Source organism: Pleurodeles waltl, chromosome 6 (genome assembly GCF_031143425.1).
Source record: "Pleurodeles waltl isolate 20211129_DDA chromosome 6, aPleWal1.hap1.20221129, whole genome shotgun sequence".
In the NCBI taxonomy this organism is placed as follows: Eukaryota; Metazoa; Chordata; class Amphibia; order Caudata; family Salamandridae; genus Pleurodeles; species Pleurodeles waltl.
The window spans coordinates 1,013,898,798-1,013,918,139 of NC_090445.1; the positions used below are offsets into that span (position 1 = coordinate 1,013,898,798).

Below are 19,342 nucleotides of genomic sequence, written 5' to 3' on the forward strand. Positions count from 1 at the left end.
TTGAGAGAAATTAAGCACCATCCAGCTCCATCTATCATTGTGATGCAAATATGTTTGCTCATAAGCTGTGCTTTTATAAATTGTTATGAAGAAAGAGGGATGGCAAACTGTTTTCTCGAGGTCTCCATGTGTTTTATAGTTAGTTTATTGAATAGTCCTGCTGTCAGTGAGGCTTTCGTGATTCCCGTTTCTTCTACATTCCCCAGTTAGTTTACTAGTGTCACCAAAGTCTCTTCAATAATTTCTGTTCCAATTTGTGATTCTCAAAACGGAGCTATCCCTTTCAGAAATACCCCTGTTTTTTCACAATATCCTCTTGTTTAAAACCATCCTATACAAGCCTAGACTATAGGGGACAGGCCAGAATATAGTTTCGGTAGCTTTTGAGTCGGACTATATCACCAGTTAAGTGCCCCCTCAATGAAATGTTTCTGATAGAGTTTTGTGCAAAACTAAGTAGACAAATGTTATTGCGTCTTGGGCAGTTCGCAATACCCAGCAGCGTATTTTCATGAATGTTTATACTGTGGCGAATAATTCAAGACATTTTGTTGCGCCTGACCGTAATGGTCCACCCCATCACCATTCTCTTTGTCACCACCTTTTTCCTACTTTTAGCCACTTCCTTGGCAATTGTCAGGTGATTTAATCACTCCACATCCTCCTTGTCCGACTTTTCTTTTCCACTAAACAACCTTGCGGACCTTGAGTGAATTCCGCAGTCTGCATGTGTACCAGCAACTGCTTTCTTACAGACTGGTCTTGCTTTGAGCAAAGTTATTTTTAGTGGGATGTAGAAGGTTATGCAGGGTACCATTTTTGGCAGCGTCTTGGGATATGGACTTGAATGGTGCAACCGTCTCTTAAAGAATATGAAGGTAGCCTACAAGTGTTCAATTTTTTTTTAGATTAATAGAACAAATTAGTCATCAGCCTGTCACCCATTTATCTGCGCATTAGTATGTCAGTTGTGCTATGTGCCATCTCGTGTGTCTTTTCACCGAAGCTAATCTGTAGCAGAAAGGGACATAACGTTAAACAGTTTGCAACATCGCTTTGGGAACCCACTTAATGTGCTTATAAGGTGATTGCAATTATGTGCTGATCTTTAAGAAAACGACTGTTGTCATTTCAGAAACACCAACCAGAAGTTTAAGGAGACACTGAAACAAATTGAGATGAAGCCGGAATGCGGCGGATTACCCATGATCTCCTTCCTCATTCTCCCCATGCAGCGAGTTACTCGAATGCCACTGCTAATGGACGTATGTGCTAAAGGGGTTGGGGAGGCTGGCTGGGCATATGGCATGATTCCTAAGTGAACGTGCAGGTCAACTGATCAGTATTTGGTTTTAATAGATCAGTCATTGGGTACAGAAGGAAAGTTGGAGGCAGATGTACTAAGCTTTTCATGTTTGCAAATGGGCATATTCGCACGTTACAGAATCACAGGTTGGGTTTGCGACCAAACAGTGTTTTGGTATTTGGAAGTGGCATGCCTTTGGGACCCCTTCCCCTTTGTGAATCTAAAAAACAGTTTAAGAGGAGGCAGGGTCCACGGGACCACTGTGTCTTCTTAGGGGAAAAAGACTCTTTTCTTTTTAAACACAGTCCCATTTTGAACAGACTGCATTAAAAAATAAAGATTGCTTTATTAAAAAGCAGTCACAGACGTGGTAATCTGCTCACTCAGTTGAGTCACCATCCCTGTGATGGCAGCTATTTCTAGTAGGTTTTCAAATTATGACCTGCCTCATTAATGTCCATGAAGTAGGTTGATTTGCGACCCACTACGAATCGCTGACTTAAAAATAAAGCTTTCATACATTCAGAATAGCAATTACCAAATAGTCGTTTGGAAAAAGACACTATTTGGAAATTGCTATTCTAAGGACTTGTACATCTGCTTCCAAGAGCTCCATCTCGGTCTAAGTGTGCTAGTGGGATGTATATTTATTTCATATTTGGAGTGTGTGTACAGTGAGGCCAGGATGCTGTATGGTTCTTTTTAGTTATTTATTGGGGTATTTCCTGTGTGATCTGCATAAAAAACATAGCTCTAAGAACCAGAAGATCATTGAAACTGAAAAATAAACATTCTTCATCAGTAATAAATGTGGGTCTCAGTCATGAAGCACGTACAAGAGTCTGTTGAAAGCCTATAGAACAGTTGAGTTTTGTGATCTTTCATGAACGCTACATAAATATATAATTAGCTTTTAAAAATCACCTTGTCTGCATTTAAAACATGCTACTATAGATGTAGGCATTAAACATTGTTGAATTGTTAATTTTAATGACACTTACATTGTGCTAAACCCAAGATAGCAACTGGAGCAAAAACAATAGTTAAAAATAAAATCAGTCCGCGAAAAGCAGCTGTCAGTATCTATGTTCAGAGCTCCCTCCATTTTCTGTTTAGCCAAAACAAAAATGCTGATCCCTGAGAATGAGCTGGTACATCATGTCATTTATTGTAGTGTTCAGACTAGCAATCAATTTTGACTTGATGAGCAACCTTTCTTAAAATACTTTCTATAAAAATGTAGTTTGGGATCAGCGCACATGCCTCCCATCCCGTTTGCAAATCTTCATGGAACTTAACAAGACACACATTGTATTGTATTGTCTTGTAATCGTATTTATATAGTGCTTACTACCCCTGACGAGGCGTTAAAGCGCTTTTCGATGAGTAGCACGCTACTCTGGAACCCAACAAAAATTAGTGATGGATTAGTATTGTTAAATAATGAGTACAGTTTTAGTATTATTATGAGTTAATTTGAGCCGCGGATATGAGAGTTTGTTAGTTAGATTGACTGGAGTAATGGAGGGGTGGAGGAGGAAAGAAATCCAGAAGTGGTAATTGGGAGTATATCCTTCCTTTTACTCAACCCAAAGGCTTGGGATGAGTAAAGGGGGGCAGAGGGGGAATGTTAGGGGATCTGTTTTTTAGCTAATTTGTCAAAGAGTGTCAGAGTTAGAAGTCTTCTGGGTGTTGAGCAAATGTTATGCTTCTATCTCCTGGGGTCCCACCCTCCCTCTAGTAGTGTACTGATCTACCCCTTTCCCAGTTTCCTGCCACAGATAAGTGGCCTTGTGAGAACTCTTTACTTTTGTTCCCATTCCTGGCTGACTGCCGTTTCCTGACCCATCCTACATCTGTCCCACCTGCTAAAGATGTAATTCACAGTCAAGGTGTTCCTCAGTGAAATTTGCTAATGCACAATCAAGAGGTTCCCCAGAACTTTGCTAAGGGCCCCTTAATATTTGCCTTATAGTACCTCACATATACTCTGGCCAAGCAGGGGCTTGGGTTAAGGCCCCCCTTATTCACAGTAATATGTATTATACGTTCTCACCTTGGGTCTTCGTCTGCATCCTGTTACTGACTTTATTATCAGCTTTTTTCACAGACTCTCTATGATCTTTCTGTTCAACCAAATGTTCATGTAAATTCACCAAATATGTACTCAAAACATATTGTGTAGTACTAGGAATGTACATCCCCTCATAGGTTTCTGGCAGGTTACCTTTAACTCAGCCCATCCAGCTATTAATATAGATTATCCTTCTAAGTTTCCCATGTTTCGTTCCTATTATTTGCAGCCCCTACATATCTTTAAATACTGCTCTGTGGTCACAATTAAGTAAAGGAGTTCCTCGAATGCATCTTTGATCCCTTGTGCTGACGGCTCAAAATGTAGGACATATGTATTGTGTTCAGGTAATCTTTTCACCTCTATAAAACCCCAGTCTTCTCTTTCCGTCTGATGCATGACACAACTACGTTTCAAATTGGGTAGCCAAACTACGAACTAGTTTATTTTTCTACCACTAAACTATCTAAAGACAATGTAGGAATCTGAAGCCTTAGCCTTAGGAAGCAGGGTAATAGCACATACCACGTGCTAGTTTTTGCATGAAGAATTACCTGGCTGTACTTGTAAGGCTTTTTCTGTGTCACCATTCCTTTTACTCGTTCTTTCTTTTGGTATTCAAAGTCTTCGTGTGCTTTGAAGTTGTGTTGTTTTAGCTTTTCAAAGACTAACGCCCTCCATCAGCAGCTTCCTTCCTTTTAAAAGCTTGTTTGGTCGGGATGAGCACACATAACTGTATTTCGAATTACTTTTAGAGGGTGTAGAGTCTGGGCATCATTCAGACAAACATGGACCTACTAGTGCTGCTTTTTCAGAAATGTTCTAATGTTAAGAGTCGTCTTTTAGGACATCCTGCGCCTGACTTGCTGCTTCTCAGACCCCCGGGCTCATCTACAGCTCCCTCTTCACGAGCATGGAGCCATGGGAACATCCCTCAATTCATAGGGCTTCCTAATTGTTGGGACTGGGTCTGGCACTGGCAGCCCTAGCAAAATGGTCAGGATGAGGTTCATGTCTTATATTAACCCTTGGTTGGAATATTACTCTTCTAGTGCAAAAGACAAAAGTTATTTGGAAGTGGTAAGCCTGTGTACCGGTCACAGTTGCTTCTTAACAATATAGGGAATTCTACCAACGGGCTGTGAGGTATTGTAAAGCATCTACAGCATCCTGACCCGAAAAACCTTCCGAAAGCTTTCCAAAGGCTTCCCTACAAGTATGCCTACTTCACTGTTTACTACAGAGGTGCCCAGCGTTGGTCCAGGCTGGCCTGGTGTAAGAATTCAATGAATCTAAATGGAACTCATTGATATAATCTCTACCTGTGCTGGCGCTGTGGTACCGCGATTGAGAGCCGTGGCATACTAGCAGGGGCAGAGGTGAAGACACATTGGCAACACATGTAACAAGAAAACAGTACTTCAAGCTGAAATAACCTTAAAGGAATGAAGAATTTATCTGAATCGTTTCTAAGACAAGTTCGTAAAATAAAGAGAAATGTATTACCTAATCACCCCAAATTGTTTAAGAATACTAAGGGAACGTGGAGAAAATTGGTTTAGCTGTTCCGATAGGTACATTTCAGTTGCTGTGAGCACTGACTTCTTCAGGACTCAATGTAAGTGCATACTTCAATTTCCCCCCCAAAAAATAGCCACTTGGCCTGTAGGTCTTTTCTGCTAGACCGTGACTAAAAGGAATCTGACATGCCAATGTCAGAATGTGGTAGAATAGAGGAAATTGCTTTGGGCTCACAGACGTTTAGGCAAAATTTAATTACTTATAATTTTTATAGAGCTTTATTTTATAATATCACCAAGTAAATGTATAATTGTATGGTTTAAGTAGAAGTTAAACATGATGATTTTACGTTTCGTAAAGTTATCCACAACCTCCAAGAACATACAAAATGGTTCACTAATTAAACAAGTCTCTCTGATTTCCTGCATGTAGGCATCATACCTCCTGCGTAGCCTTGTATCTGACACGATCCAATACAGTAGCAAAAACAAGGAAGCAAATAAGGGATGACAAATTCTCTCCAGGCGATTTTGAAAGTGCCACATTGTTGTGCAGGAGTTTCCATTCACTCGCCATCTATAATACTGAAGAGGTTTGCTAAGTCTTTGCACTTGATATTTGCTGAGCCCATATTTATTACCAGAGTGGTGTACACTTGATGGACGGGTTTGTCAGTTTAATAGAGGCATATGAATGATGATGGATGTATGCAGCCTTTAGACCTGGTTGAAGTCAAATAATAGGGTTTCAGAAAAGATGAAGGTTTTGTGATGTGATTATAAGCACGACATTTCGAATCAATAATATAAACTGTTTCAGGGTGCTTAAGCCACTAAATTGTCATTTTGTATTAAAATGTACAAGACATTCATGTTTGTTTATTAATAATTTCTAGACAATTTGTCAGAAAACCGATCCTTGCTCTCCGGAGTATGAAGCCTCTGCCAGATGCTTAAAAGCTATCAGCAAGGTAAGACACTGCTCCTTTCCGTACTTGTGTTGAGTGTATAGTCCTTGCCCCCAACACTTCTCTGATTATTTGCATTCACGCTATCAAGTTGTGCAAAAGGGCCCCTCCTACTTTTGGGTTATGTTTTTTTCCATAATCTTGCAGTCACCTTTTTCTTAATACAAGCACATTGAGGGCACTCATGTATAGAGAGAATGAGCTCACTACTCACTTGAGAAAACTCATTACACATGAGTACTAGCTTTCAGCGGAAAGCAGCCTGGACGACGACGTGGGAACAACGAGGTGCGTTGTCCTCGAAAGCGGAACAACACTTTCCTGAACAACGACCTTGTTTTCATCTGCCTTAACCACGTATGTCTGAACAACGAACATGCATGGTTAAGACAGAGGAAAACAGACTCAGAATTGGAGAGGATGCAGTCAGGTAAGTGGGGCTGGAATAGGGTTGGGGGTAGTTTTAGGGGCGGGTGGGGGGTCATTTTAGTTTTTAGGGGCAGGGTGGGGGGTAGTGGTAATTGTAGGTTTTAGGTGCGGGGTTGGGGGGCCGGGGTAGTTTTAGGTTTTAGGGGTGGGTTAGGGGGGTCGGGCACTTTTAGATGTCAGGGGCGGGGTGGGGGATTGCGCTAGTTTTAGGAGCAGGGGTGCGGGGGTTGGGGTAGTTTAGGTTTTAGGGGCAGGGTGGGGAGTCGGGGTAATTTTAGGGGCAGGGGTGGGCGGTCAGGGTAGTTTTTTGGGGCAGGGTGGGGTGGTTTTAGGGGTGCGGGGTCTTGGTAGTTTTAGGGGTGGGGTGGGTGGTTGGGGTAGTTTAGGTTTTGGGGCGGGGTGGGGGGGGTCAGTGTAGTTTTAGGGGCGAGGTGGGGGTTTCAGTAGTTTTAGGGGCGGGGTGGAGGGTCGCTGTAGTTTTAGGGACGGGTGGAGGGTCGCAGTAGTTTTAAGGGCAGGTGGGGGTTCGGGGTAGTTTTCATTTTTAGGGGCGGGGTTGCAGTAGTTTTAGGTTTTAATGGTGGGGTGGGGGGGGTCAGGGTTGTTTTAGGGGTGGGGGGTTTGGAGTAGTTTTAGGTTTTCAGGGCATGGTTGGGGGGTCACGGGTAGTTTTAGGGGCAGGCATGTGGGGTCAGGGGGGTCGCATGCTGGAACCATGCATGCCATTCCTCACATGCCTTTACCTGGAATGTCTTTACAACGAAAAATCGTTGTTAAGGCATTTATGGTAAAGGCATTAGTGGTAACAACACGGTCATTGTTCCAACCTCGTTGTTCAGGCATGCGTGGTTCCAGCATGCGTTGTTCCGACATGTATTTGCTTTCAGCACATGTGCATGCCTCTGCCTCCTCCATGCACAACCTATGTGCAGAAGTCGAAACAGCCTATCAACGAGCGGGGATTCCACGAGCACCATCCCAGCCTCATTCTGTCTAACAGCTTGACTCTGACAGAAGAGGCTGTACATGCAGGCAGTGGCTAAGCGGTATCCCCAGGCCTTTGAGTAAAAGTATAGGCCAACCTGCCTCTCTGAGCCTGTTTAGTGACACATGAAGTTGTTCATATCGACCAGGCCCAGGTCAATTACCGAAAACCTCCTCACTTTAAAAAAAAAACAAACAAAAAAAAACACGTCTTTCTTCTTCTTTCTAATACAGAGGCAAAACAAAGCCCACAGATAGACCAAGGGCGATGGGTACTCCACTTAATATATATCGAATATCATATGCACAACTGTACATTTAAAGAATGCTGCAAATCACCTCTGAGTTTTATGCCCATATAGATGTATTGAGGCTTAGAATTTCTGACCATATGTGTTCATGGCACTCTTCAATAATGTAATGTATAGTTGGTGGTACATTTCCATGCATCTCAAATGGGGATAATATGTGGGATACAAGTTTGAATGTTTGTAAGGGTGATTTTTCATCTTTCCATGGTCAATAAAATGTATGCTGTTGTGTCACAAAAACACCTGTTATTAATAGCTCAGCTAAACAAAAACATGGTTTCATGAACTACATTTAAACACGTTATTACCATTAAAATTGTTCTTTCTGTTGCATAATTGTCGTTTCATTTCTACTAATAAGGAAAGGATCAAACACATAGAAATGTATTATTAATGTAGAAATCGATATATTTCTATAAAATATGCATTTCGTTGCAAAGTCTGTAAAAAAAGGAGTTCTTATTGGTTGGTTTTCTATTATAATAGCTGGTTAGGAAATGCAACGAAGGGGCACGCAGAATGGAGAGAACGGAGCAGATGTACACCTTGCAGACGCAGCTGGAATTTGGCAAGATCAAGGTAGGAATGTGTCCCAAATGGCATCATGGTTTTTGTTCGGTGCACATTAGCTGGATTTGTCTTGGATCTCTAAATCTGGGTCTCTCCCTTAGAATAACCTATCTGGTTAGAATCTGAAATGCGCTCTGTTCTCTGTATTTTTGGCATAAAACTGGAATGGTCTCACTCTGTGCATATTGCAGTCTCATGGTCCCATATAGTCATTGTGCATTTTTTTGGTCTGCCCCTGTTCCCAGTGTACTTTATTTTTTTTAGGTTTTCTTTAGTTGTAAGACAACAATTTAGTAGCCTTCTAGACGTGTGGTCTGCATTGCAGAAAAAATGCCCTGTTGCCTTCTGTGAAAGTTACATTTAATGTCACATTTAATCGCCCTTCGAACTGTAGAATACCATTTACGTAAGTTTGGTAAATTTCATGAACACAGCTTGCCCAGGAACATATTTTTTTACCAGATGCTGTTCAGAGCTCATGAAAATAAACCTTAGCAGTTTCACCCAGAGTAGTTTGGATCCTATCCCAGACTTAAACAATATGAGTCCTTGCCAGTCTTTTGATATTACCTTTGCTTTGGCTGCTAGGGCTAACCTACTTAGTGGCCTGCCATGGTATCTTAAAGTAGACCATTACTTGATCAGACCAATCTAGCTGCAGTAGGAGGACATTTTTGGGTGATATTTATAGCACACAGTCACTCCATGATTTGACTGTATACATGTTATGACGATCATGTCAACTGACTGGACGGATGTTCATACAACTTTCCCACATGCTAAGTGCAAATTCATCCTTGTATCCCGGGACCCATCACTCAAAGTCTTTTACAATCACAGTTTTACCAGTTGGGATATTAAGGATTCCATGAGATCCAATATGACTGATAAGAAAAATAACTGTTAAGCGGTGTATAAATCACAATGAAAGTGGCCCGAGTCCTGCTGAACTCTTCCAATGCCAATTATTCAGTAAACCATATCACCTTTAAGACGTCTGAAAACCTACAAGCCACCTCATTTCTTCCTAAACCGAATTGTGACAATACTGGTGATTGTCGCAATTTGTATCATACTCCTGGACTTTCTGCATCTTTTAATCCACTCATAACACTTTTTGACTACAACAACCATCTCTTCATCTGCTGCGAAGTAGCCAACTACTTCATTGAGACCAGGGTTATTCACTTGTACAGTTCTTCAAATACAACCGATCCACAGACTTTCTACTGCCTTGGGCAAGTCCCTAAGGGGGAAGAGCACACAATGGTTGGATGCGTTTTTTGAAGCTATCTGTTGCATGAACTGTAAGCGTTTTCACATGATATCACCTTTGCACATTGATGAATTTGGACTTTGACATGTTGCTCTGTTATCCAGTTTTTTAAAATAAATAAATCTGTATGCAGATAGATTTATTGATGTATGCTCTACTTATTGGTTTATTACTGTAGGTGTGTGCGTATGAATGTAGGTGTGTGGTTCCATCATTTCAACTGTAAAACTTGGTCAAAAAAGCTTTCAGCCACGTTGTACTTGCCTCTCTAGTGGTAATGCACCGCCTGTTTAAGCACCACCTGTTTGATTTAGCCTTGTTGTTTTGAAAATGTTTTACTTTATTTAGATGTGTGACAGCAGTTTGTTCACTGACAACTTTCTATTAGTTTATTCTGTAAATAATAGATGCCGAGGGGGCTAACTAGGCAATTTCGATTAGCTATAATAATATTTTTTCCTGTCAGTCACACCATATTATGATATTGGGGGTTATTCTAACTTTGGAGGAGGTGTTAATCCGTCCCAAAAGTGACGGAAAAGTGACGGATTTACCACCAGACGTATTACGAGTCCATTATATCCTATGGAACTCGTAATACGGCTGGTGGTATATCCGTCACTTTACCGTCACTTTTGGGACGGATTAACACTCCTCCAAAGTTAGAATAACCCCCATAGTCTTCAAAAATAGTAGTATCTTAGACTCGGCAAGAAACATCTATTATTATGGATAAAAAATCAAAACTTTTCTCCTCTATTAATGCCGTTCTTTAAATGCATTGCTTCTGAATGTGATTAGGTTAAAGCCCTCACGGGATCATCAGAACCTAAAATTTAAAGCAAGTCGTCATTTGTCTTATAAGAACTTAACGTTTTTTGAACCGTAGACAGTGGCCACTCAACACGATCATCACTGCCATCAAGTTAATTGTTCACAGAATCCATCACTGTTAAATAATGTCAGGCTGTCCAATTTTCAGTATGTAGATAATAAAAATCCGTGTGTAAAGAGAGATTGCAGTTTCGAAATAGTGTCATCAGTCTGTCTGGGGATATTGAAGAGAATTAGTTTATTACAGAACTTTGAAGATGTCCCAAAAACTAGATACATTCTGGCTGCAAACATTTTTTTAGACTCCAGTAGGTGCTACATTTTGATCACTTTTGTTATTTAATGTAATACTTCTACGTTTTCATTACTTTTTTGCGTATATTAAGTTTTAGCTGTGCATTTCATTTTTGATTGATAGGACTGGACATTTATCTTCATTTATTCCCCAACTTCAAGCGAATGTCCTTATTTCAAAGCTTAGTCCCTTCACACATGCCTTAGTTTCCAGACTTGTTCAGCAATCTGACTTCTTTCTCCCAACTTGCCGGCTCCTTGATACAGTGTAATGACATACATTGAGATTAATTAACTCATCAGTGTTGCATTTTCCTTCCTCCAGCCTTTCCCCCTGATATCTGCATCTCGTTGGCTTTTGAAACGAGGGGAGCTTACGCTGATTGAAGAGGCAGGTATTTTTCGCAAAGGTTTTGGAAGGCCGAGCTGCTACCTCTTCCTGTTCAATGATGTGCTGATCATAACTAAGAAGAAAAGGTACCCAAACATGTTGTTAGATTCAGGCAGCCTGGCAAAAATCAAGATATGTTTCTTTGTTTTTCCATTTACAGTACCTTACATTGTTTGATTTTATATGTAAAAAGTCCAGACACTAAAATGAATTCTGCTGTGACGCATAAAGTCCCCAAACCACATGGTTTGCTCTTCTCACGGCCCTTACAGGAGACAAGGTCTCCCCACCCCCACCCTCACTCCAATATTTCATTGCCTTTTGACTCATGTCATGTCCTTGAATATTCCAGAGTAGAGTATTAAAATCTCTGCAGATTTTCATTTTGAAAGCTTTGCTCTCTGGCCGCGGACAGTCTGTTCCTGCAGAGAGACAGAGTTATGGGAGCCCCAGGTGACATACTCAAGGGGGCAGAGGATACACGGGCTAATGCAAGCTGGGGGTCCAGAGGAGACACTGGCTACAGGGGCCAAAAGACTTATCAGACAGCAGCGGAGAGAGCAGCCTGTAGTGAGCTGGGGCTACATGTGAAAGAAAAGGGTGCCAGAGATGACATAGTGATGTAAAGCAGATGGGGCAGAGGGGAAATGAGGCCATGAAGGGAGGAAACCAGTGAAGACAGGGAGGGGATTATGCTATAGTGACAAGAGGAAATTGAGGCTACATGTGTGGGGTGGGGAAATTGTAAGGGGGACCAGAGGGGAGACAAAATTATAGGGAGGAAGGAGGAGTCATAGATGATCAGGATCAGTCGAAGATCGGGGTCCAGAAGTGAGAGGGGACAGAAGAGGGAGGAGGAGGGCCAGAGGTGAATTCAGGCTACAGGGTGAACAAGGGTAGAGGAGACAAAGGCTGTGAGTGGTAGACATGGCACAGGGCAGCGGGTACAGATGGTCTTCAGGCAACGGCAGGGGTAGTTGGCACAGTGTGTCGCCAAAGGAGACCATAGTTCCCTACCCTTGTCTCTGGTTCTCATTCAGTTGACGAGGGACACATGCTACATGTTTGTACAGAAGGTAGATTTCACAAGACGTGTGATGACATCATCACACCAAACAGGCAAGAGTGGAAGTGTACAACCCTTGCCAGCCTCATGTGCAACTCCCTTTTTTTGGCCCGGCAGCAGCGCAGTGCCAATATATATATTATAGAAAAGAGGTGGTTGTGCTTCCAGTTTCACACATGCTAGGTATTTATACATTTGCTTGGGAAGATCATATCTTATAGTTACAAATGAAGTCCATTGAGTGCCACACTGGTATTCACACCCAGCCACCAAGGGTGTGGCTGTCCCTACTGGGAATCCAATGAGAACTGAACAAATATATTTCAGATTACCAAGGTACACCTTGTATGAAGCATGTCAATAAAAGTTCTGAGCACGTCTTGTGGATGATTAGGATTTATTCTTTCCAAGGCACGATGAATCAAGTAACTACAGCCGACACGTGTTTCATCATCAAGACTTTCTCAAGGCTGTAAAAAATGATATGTAGAAGAAAGTTCAATACAATAAAATGATGATAACAGGGAATCATAGAAGTTGTTAAGGTTCCTAGAAGGCCAGTGTTAGTTTTCAACTCATGATGTTCACTTGTAATTGTAGAAGTGAGTAACCCCCAAATGGATGGTTGCTTTAAATTTTGACAGAAATAATTAATAACCTCTTATTATCCATAGTGCTCGATAGCAGGATTAAAAGATAGAGTAAACATGCAAGACGTGACTACAGTGTTCAGAAAATCTAGGTTGAAAAAAGCCTGCATATTACAGAACAGGAAAAAAAATGGGATGTCTATCTAGAGGATCAACCACAGTCCCGAGTGGTGAATATGTGAACATCCCAGTGAAATGCAGAGTGAAGTTAGACCATAGAGACCACACGAAAAAACATACCATATAGTGGTGAAACAACATCCAAATGTAAGGCAAAAATGTGTGCTTTCTAATGTATTCTTAAAAAGAAGAACAAAAGAGTAAACAAAAGGACCCCTGATAATGTGGAAGCATAATTTCAGTAATAACTCTCACCATAGATCAAATAATCTATTCAGTAAGCAGGGATTTGATTTCATGCCAAAATTCAAAGTATGGTAAAATAATTATTGGTATCAAGTAATACACTCCTGCATACAATAGTGATGCTACACCTGTTACCATATCTGAGGTCTATAGAGAAACCAAGGCTCGAATCAGTTTAAAAACCAATTACGACAGGATAGGAAAAACACCAACAATGTGTGGATAAACATGAACAGAAACATACCTATAAAAGGTTGTCTTCTTCATAATGAAAGGATTCAGAAATATTCACGAAGTAATGCCCATGATAAGCTTATGGTGAAATTTAAAAATCAATGAGCAGCAAGCGATTGTTGCTGTGAAAAATTCTATTTATCGGAAGGAATAATATAAACCTTATGTTCCACGTGTTCATTATGATAATGCTAAGACGTAAAGTGGAGGGGAGTTGTTATGATAAACCTCGTGCCCCAAATGCTCAATCCTGATGTCTACAGTATCATTTAGTAGTAACGACTCCAAGTTAAAGTGTTCTGCAACCTATCAAGCATGCGTGGCACGCAGCGTAGGTAGGTAGCATTAACATAGTAATGCAACAGAATGAGTCTGGGTAGCGTTTAACAAAACCTCAACGGACGAGGCGGCCAGTTACATGTGAGGTGACAATCATGGGCAGTGCTATTATTAAAAAGAAAAAAACGACTTGAAATTGATATACGTAAAAACCCGGGGCAAAGAACACCAGAGAGTTTACGGAGCTGGAATCTCATCCAAACAACATAATCCACGTAAGTCATCGTAGTAACTATTTGCAAAGCCGTAAAATCCCACCCCAGAGACTCACCTTCAAGTTAGTGATGTGAAAGAGTAGAAGTAGGAGCAGCAATCGTGTATGTGATGTCGATACGCAGGTATGGATATAAATAGTACATAGTAATAGAAAGAGGACTTGCTATGTACAAGAACCCATATTGGGTTTAAGGAAAACTGAGGCACCATCATGGAATGTACAAAAATGGCATATAAAGCCAGTAAAATGACAGGAATTTTAAGCATATAAGCTCCATTCAACAAGTACAATTCTTTGTACAAAACTAACTATAAATTGACGCCCATATTCTGGCTGAACATTTCAAAATTAACATGTACATGTGGTTGGGCAGTATCACAGACGTAGAAATGGGCCAAAATCTTGCCATAAATAAAATTGCACATCTTTAATAAACTGAAATTAGGAATACTCCAGAGGCAGAAGAAAAATGCGACCCACCAAAGGCGGATCAACATTGTTGTCCTCAGGTTGTCTACGTGCAAAGGTTAGGGGGTGCACCGACTGTGTGCCACCTTTTTGTGCTGAAGGACTCTTTGCCTTTAAACCCATGTCCATAATAATTAGAATGGGGCGATGCTCCAATACAGATGAGGAAACACTCCTTAAAGTATGACTGTGGTCTATGTGCACCAACCCTAACTATATTACAGAAGAGGGCATAAGGGCCTGGGCCCCTTTTGTAATTCTACAGTGCCCTTGGTATGTAGGGCTACAGGCGCAAATGCCCATTTTGCCTCTGGTTCAGTTTATGCAACACAGCCCCTAGTTAGTATTTCTGTCCCTCCCGTTAGTTGTCTTAAAAACACCTTATTTCTGGGGAGGTGGGATGGACAAGTGAATCCAGAAAATTCACCACACTGGAAAGCAACTACTAAGGGTAAGTAACCATTTTGTTTTGCAGCGTGCATCTTTTCTGGATTCACATGTTTTGCAATGATTTTATTGTAGTATCCTCCCTTGGGAGGTTGGGTTGAAATGAGTGCATACTAGCAAATAGGGATTTTAATACCTTTTGTCCCACCTGTGCTTCTCTATTCATGTGCATGTCCACACAATAATGTTTGGTGAAGATATGTATGCATGGCCATGTTGCTACCAAACATATGCTTGCTAAGGTGATGTCCAAAATAATCAGTTGCAATGATATAAATTCAATGCATTCCCCTACTGGTCTCATCTGGAGATTGATAAATGATGTTTATTCTGATATTAAAGGCTCAGCGGGTTCAGATTTACATAGAGACATTGGAAAGACTGGAAATTATCCATGAGAAGATGTCTTCAACTTAGAATGTATTTATGAATCATTGCCAGCATATCTGTTTTTGTGGTTACAACATAAAATGAAGTAATGTGGTTGGAGAAGGTTAGGGATATTGTATGAGGTATTGTTAAGCCAGGTTTTAATCAAACCAAGTTGTCTAGCTTGAGATGTTTAATAGGGGTCTGAAATCTGCAAGCTGTATTTGGTTGCAGAAGGGCAAATATTGTATTGTATTTATATAGTGCTTACTACCCCTGACGAGACGTCTCCGTGCTTTTCGGCAAGTAGCACGCTACTCCGGAACCCAAAAAGAATTAGTGGTGGATTAGTATAGGGAAATATGAGTACAGTTTTAGTATTATTATGAGTTAATTTGAGCCACAGATGTGAGTTTGTTAGTTGGATTGACTGTAGTAATGGAGGGGTGGAGGAGGGAAGAATCCAGAAGTGTTAATTGGGAGTTTATAGTAATAGGATCAGGCTTGGGATGATTAAAGGGGGGATGGAGCAGGGAAGATGCTGTGGAAAGTGTTAGGAAGATCATAGTAGCAGGAGGGGTTTTAGATGAGTTAAAGGTGAGAAAAATGAGGGAGAATAAAGTAGGGTTGTTTGGGAGATCATGGTAGTAAACTGAGGTTTGGGTGAGTTAGATTTGGAAGAGGAGGGAGGAGCTTAGGTAGGGTTATTTAGGAGATACAAGTAGAAGAATGGATTTGGGATGAGTCAGTGGGACTGGAGGATAGATTGATGGAGACTTGACATATGGTGATGGGTAGACAAAGTAAAGCTTACAAGAGAGTAAAAATATAATATTTTGTATTTATAATTTTATATATATATATGTTCGATGGCATGTGTAGCTGCAGATACACATGCTGTGCATTATCCTGCCATCTAGTGTTGGGCTCGGAGTGTTACAAGTTGTTTTTCTTCGAAGAAGTCTTTTCGAGTCACGAGATCGAGGGACTCCTCCCCTTTCGGCTGCATTGCGCATGGGCGTCGACTCCTTCTTAGATTGTTTTCTTTCCGCCATCGGGTTCGGACGTGTTCCTCTTCGCTCCGTGTTTCGGTTCGGAAAAGTTAGTTAACTATCGGAAAATTTGACGGTATTGTTTGCGCTCGGTATCGGTTTAGTAAGAGCACATCGACACCGAAGAAAAGAAGAGCTCTGGTAGTCCTTCGGGGCATCCATTCCCCGGCGGGGCCAGGTCGGCCCGACTGTGTGCGTCTTCAAGGCTCATGGAACGGACCCCATTCTGCTTCTGCCCCGAATGAAACGCTAAGTATCCTTATACAGACCAGCATTTGGTCTGTAATTTGTGTTTGTCCCCCGAACACAAAGAGGATACCTGCGAGGCATGTCGGGCATTTCGGTTGAAGAAAGCGCTACGGGACCGGAGAGCTCGAAGGCTTCAAATGACGTCGACGCCAGCTGGACACCCCGACGTCGAAGAAGAGGAGACATTCTCCATTCCTGATTCGGACTCGGACGAGCCTGAGAGTGAGCAGCCGGCGAGGCAACAAACCGTGAGTAAAACAGCCCCGGCCAAAACTCACACAAAAATAATGAAAGCCCAGGGGACACCACCGCCAACAAGCCATGGCTTAACCCGTAAGCACGGTGACCAAGCATCGGCACCGAAAAAGGGGCACACACATGCCGAAGACATCCGACTCCGGACGAGATACCGGCACAGAGTATACTCAACACCGAGATACCAGCTCCGACCAAACTCGGCACCCCTGAAACCGAAAAAGGTGGCTTCGGAGCTGAAAAAGACTGCTGAAAAGGTTTCGGTGCCGAAACATCCAGCCTCGGAGCCGAAACAAAGCTCCTATACCGAAGAACAAGGCCTTTCATCACAACTACAAGGCCATAAGTTTGGACAAGAACTAGAGATGGGAGAGCCAGACTATACACAGAGAAGCCTCCATATACAGGATGACACAGGGAAAATAAGAACTCTTCCCCCAATTAAAATGAAACGGAAACTCGCTTTCCAGGAAACTGAAAAACAGCCAAAAGCAAAGGTGGCTAAAGAAAAAAACTCCACCACGTGTTTCGCCACAGTACTCACCGCAACTGTCCCCAATTGCAACACCCCAATGATGCAATCACCAACGCACACAGGGATGAGCCAAGATGACCCAGATGCATGGGATCTATACGATGCACCAGTATCTGATAATAGTCCGCATTGCTACCCGGCAAAACCATAACCACCAGAAGACAGTACTGCTTACATGCAGGTGGTTTCCAGAGCAGCTACTTTTCACAATGTAGCATTGCATTCTGAACCTATAGAGGATGACTTCTTATTCAATACCCTGTCATCAACACATAGCCAATACCAAAGTCTGCCTATGTTACCAGGCATGTTAAAACACGCGAAACAGGTGTTCCAAGACCCAGTCAAAGGCAGAGCCATCACACCTAGGGTGGAGAAAAAGTACAAACCTCCCCCTACGGACCCTGTGTACATCACGCAACAACGAACACCTGACTCCGTGGTAGTAGGGGCATCCTGGAAAAGGTAAACTCACAGACTTCGGGGGATGCTCCGCAACCCTACAAAGAAAGTCGAAAGTTCGATGCAGCAGGGAAAAGGGTTGCAGCACAAGCAGCCAATCAATGGCGCATTGCCAATTCACAGGCTTTATTGGCAAGATATGATAGGGCTCATTGGGATGAAATGCAACATTTCATTGAACATCTTCCCAAAGAGTTTCAGAAGCGTGCACAACAGGTGGTGGAGGAGGGCCAAAGTATCTCCAACAACCAAATAAGATCGGCTATGGACGCAGCTGACACAGCCGCCAGAACAGTAAACACGGCGGTCACCATTCGGAGACACGCATGGCTACGCACCTCCGGATTTAAGCCAGAGATCCAGCAGGCTGTGCTAAATATGCCTTTTAATGGACAACAGTTGTTTGGGCCGGAGGTGGATACAGCTATAGAAAAGCTAAAGAAAGACACGGACACGGCCAAAGCCATGGGCGCACTCTACTCCCCACAAAGCAGAGGCACCTTTAGGAAGCCACACTTTAGAGGGGGGGTTTCGGGCCCAAAGCACAGAACCTTCAACCTCACAGGCCAGACCCACATACCAGGGCCAATACCAAAGAGGAGGCTTTCGGGGACAATATAGGGGTGGACAGTTCCCTAAAACGAGGGAAATTCCAAAGCCCAAAAACCCCACAAACTAAACAGTGACTCCAATGTCACAAATCCCCAACACATAACACCAGTTGGGGGGAGACTCACAGATTATTAAAAAAATTGGGAAGACATAACTACGGACTCATGGGTCCTAGCCATTATCCAACATGGTTATTGCATAGAATTCCTACAATTACCACTAAATGTGCCTCCAAAAGCACACAACATGTCCAAAGAGCACTTGGATCTATTACAACTAGAAGTCCAAGCGTTGTTACAAAAAGAAGCAATAGAATTAGTACCCAACCATCAGAAAGGAACAGGTGTTTACTCCCTTTATTTTCTAATACCAAAAAAGGACAAAACACCGAGACCCATCTTAGATCTCAGAACACTAAGGGGGTCATTCTGACCCGACCGCGGGAACACCGCCAACAGGCTGGCGGTGCTCCCAAGGGCATTCTGACCGCGGCGGTATGGCCGCGGTCAGAAACGGAAAACCGGCGGTCTCCCGCCGGTTTTCCGCTGCCCTGAGGAATCCTCCAAGCTGCGCCGCCATAGGGATTCCGACCCCCTCACCGCCATCCTGTTCCTGGCGGTCTTGACCGCCAGGAACAGGATGGCGGTGAGGGGTGTCGTGGGGCCCCTGGGGGCCCCTGCAGTGCCCATGCCAATGGCATGGGCTCTGCAGGGGCCCCCATAACAGGGCCCCTAAAAGATTTTCAGTGTCTGCCATGCAGACACTGAAAATCGCGACGGGTGCTACTGCACCCGTCGCACCCTTCCCACTCCGCCGGCTCCATTCGGAGCCGGCTTCCTCGTGGGAAGGGGTTTCCCGCTGGGCTGGCGGGCGGCCTTCTGGCGGTCGCCCGCCAGCCCAGCGGGAAACACAGAATAACCGCGGCGGTCTTCTGACCGCGCAGCGGTATTCTGGCAGCTCCCGCCGGCACCGCGGTTACCGCGGCCGGCGGGAGTCAGAATGACCCCCTAAATCTTTACGTCAAATCAGATCACTTTCACATGGTGACACTTCAAGACGTGATT

The 19,342-nt window shown here is 42.9% G+C and overlaps 1 protein-coding gene across 6 annotated transcripts in view; it reads left to right on the forward strand.

The window, feature by feature from the left end:
• The window catches only part of ARHGEF16 (Rho guanine nucleotide exchange factor 16), a 369,976-nt gene that overhangs the window by 294,418 nt on the left and 56,216 nt on the right, over window positions 1-19,342 (forward strand). For all 6 annotated transcript variants that reach the window (XM_069239932.1, XM_069239933.1, XM_069239936.1 and 3 more), the window contains exons 8-11: window positions 1,136-1,265; window positions 5,797-5,871; window positions 8,079-8,171; window positions 10,892-11,043. In XM_069239932.1, the coding sequence (XP_069096033.1) occupies window positions 1,136-1,265; window positions 5,797-5,871; window positions 8,079-8,171; window positions 10,892-11,043 (450 nt within the window). The remainder of the gene's footprint in view (window positions 1-1,135; window positions 1,266-5,796; window positions 5,872-8,078; window positions 8,172-10,891; window positions 11,044-19,342) is intronic.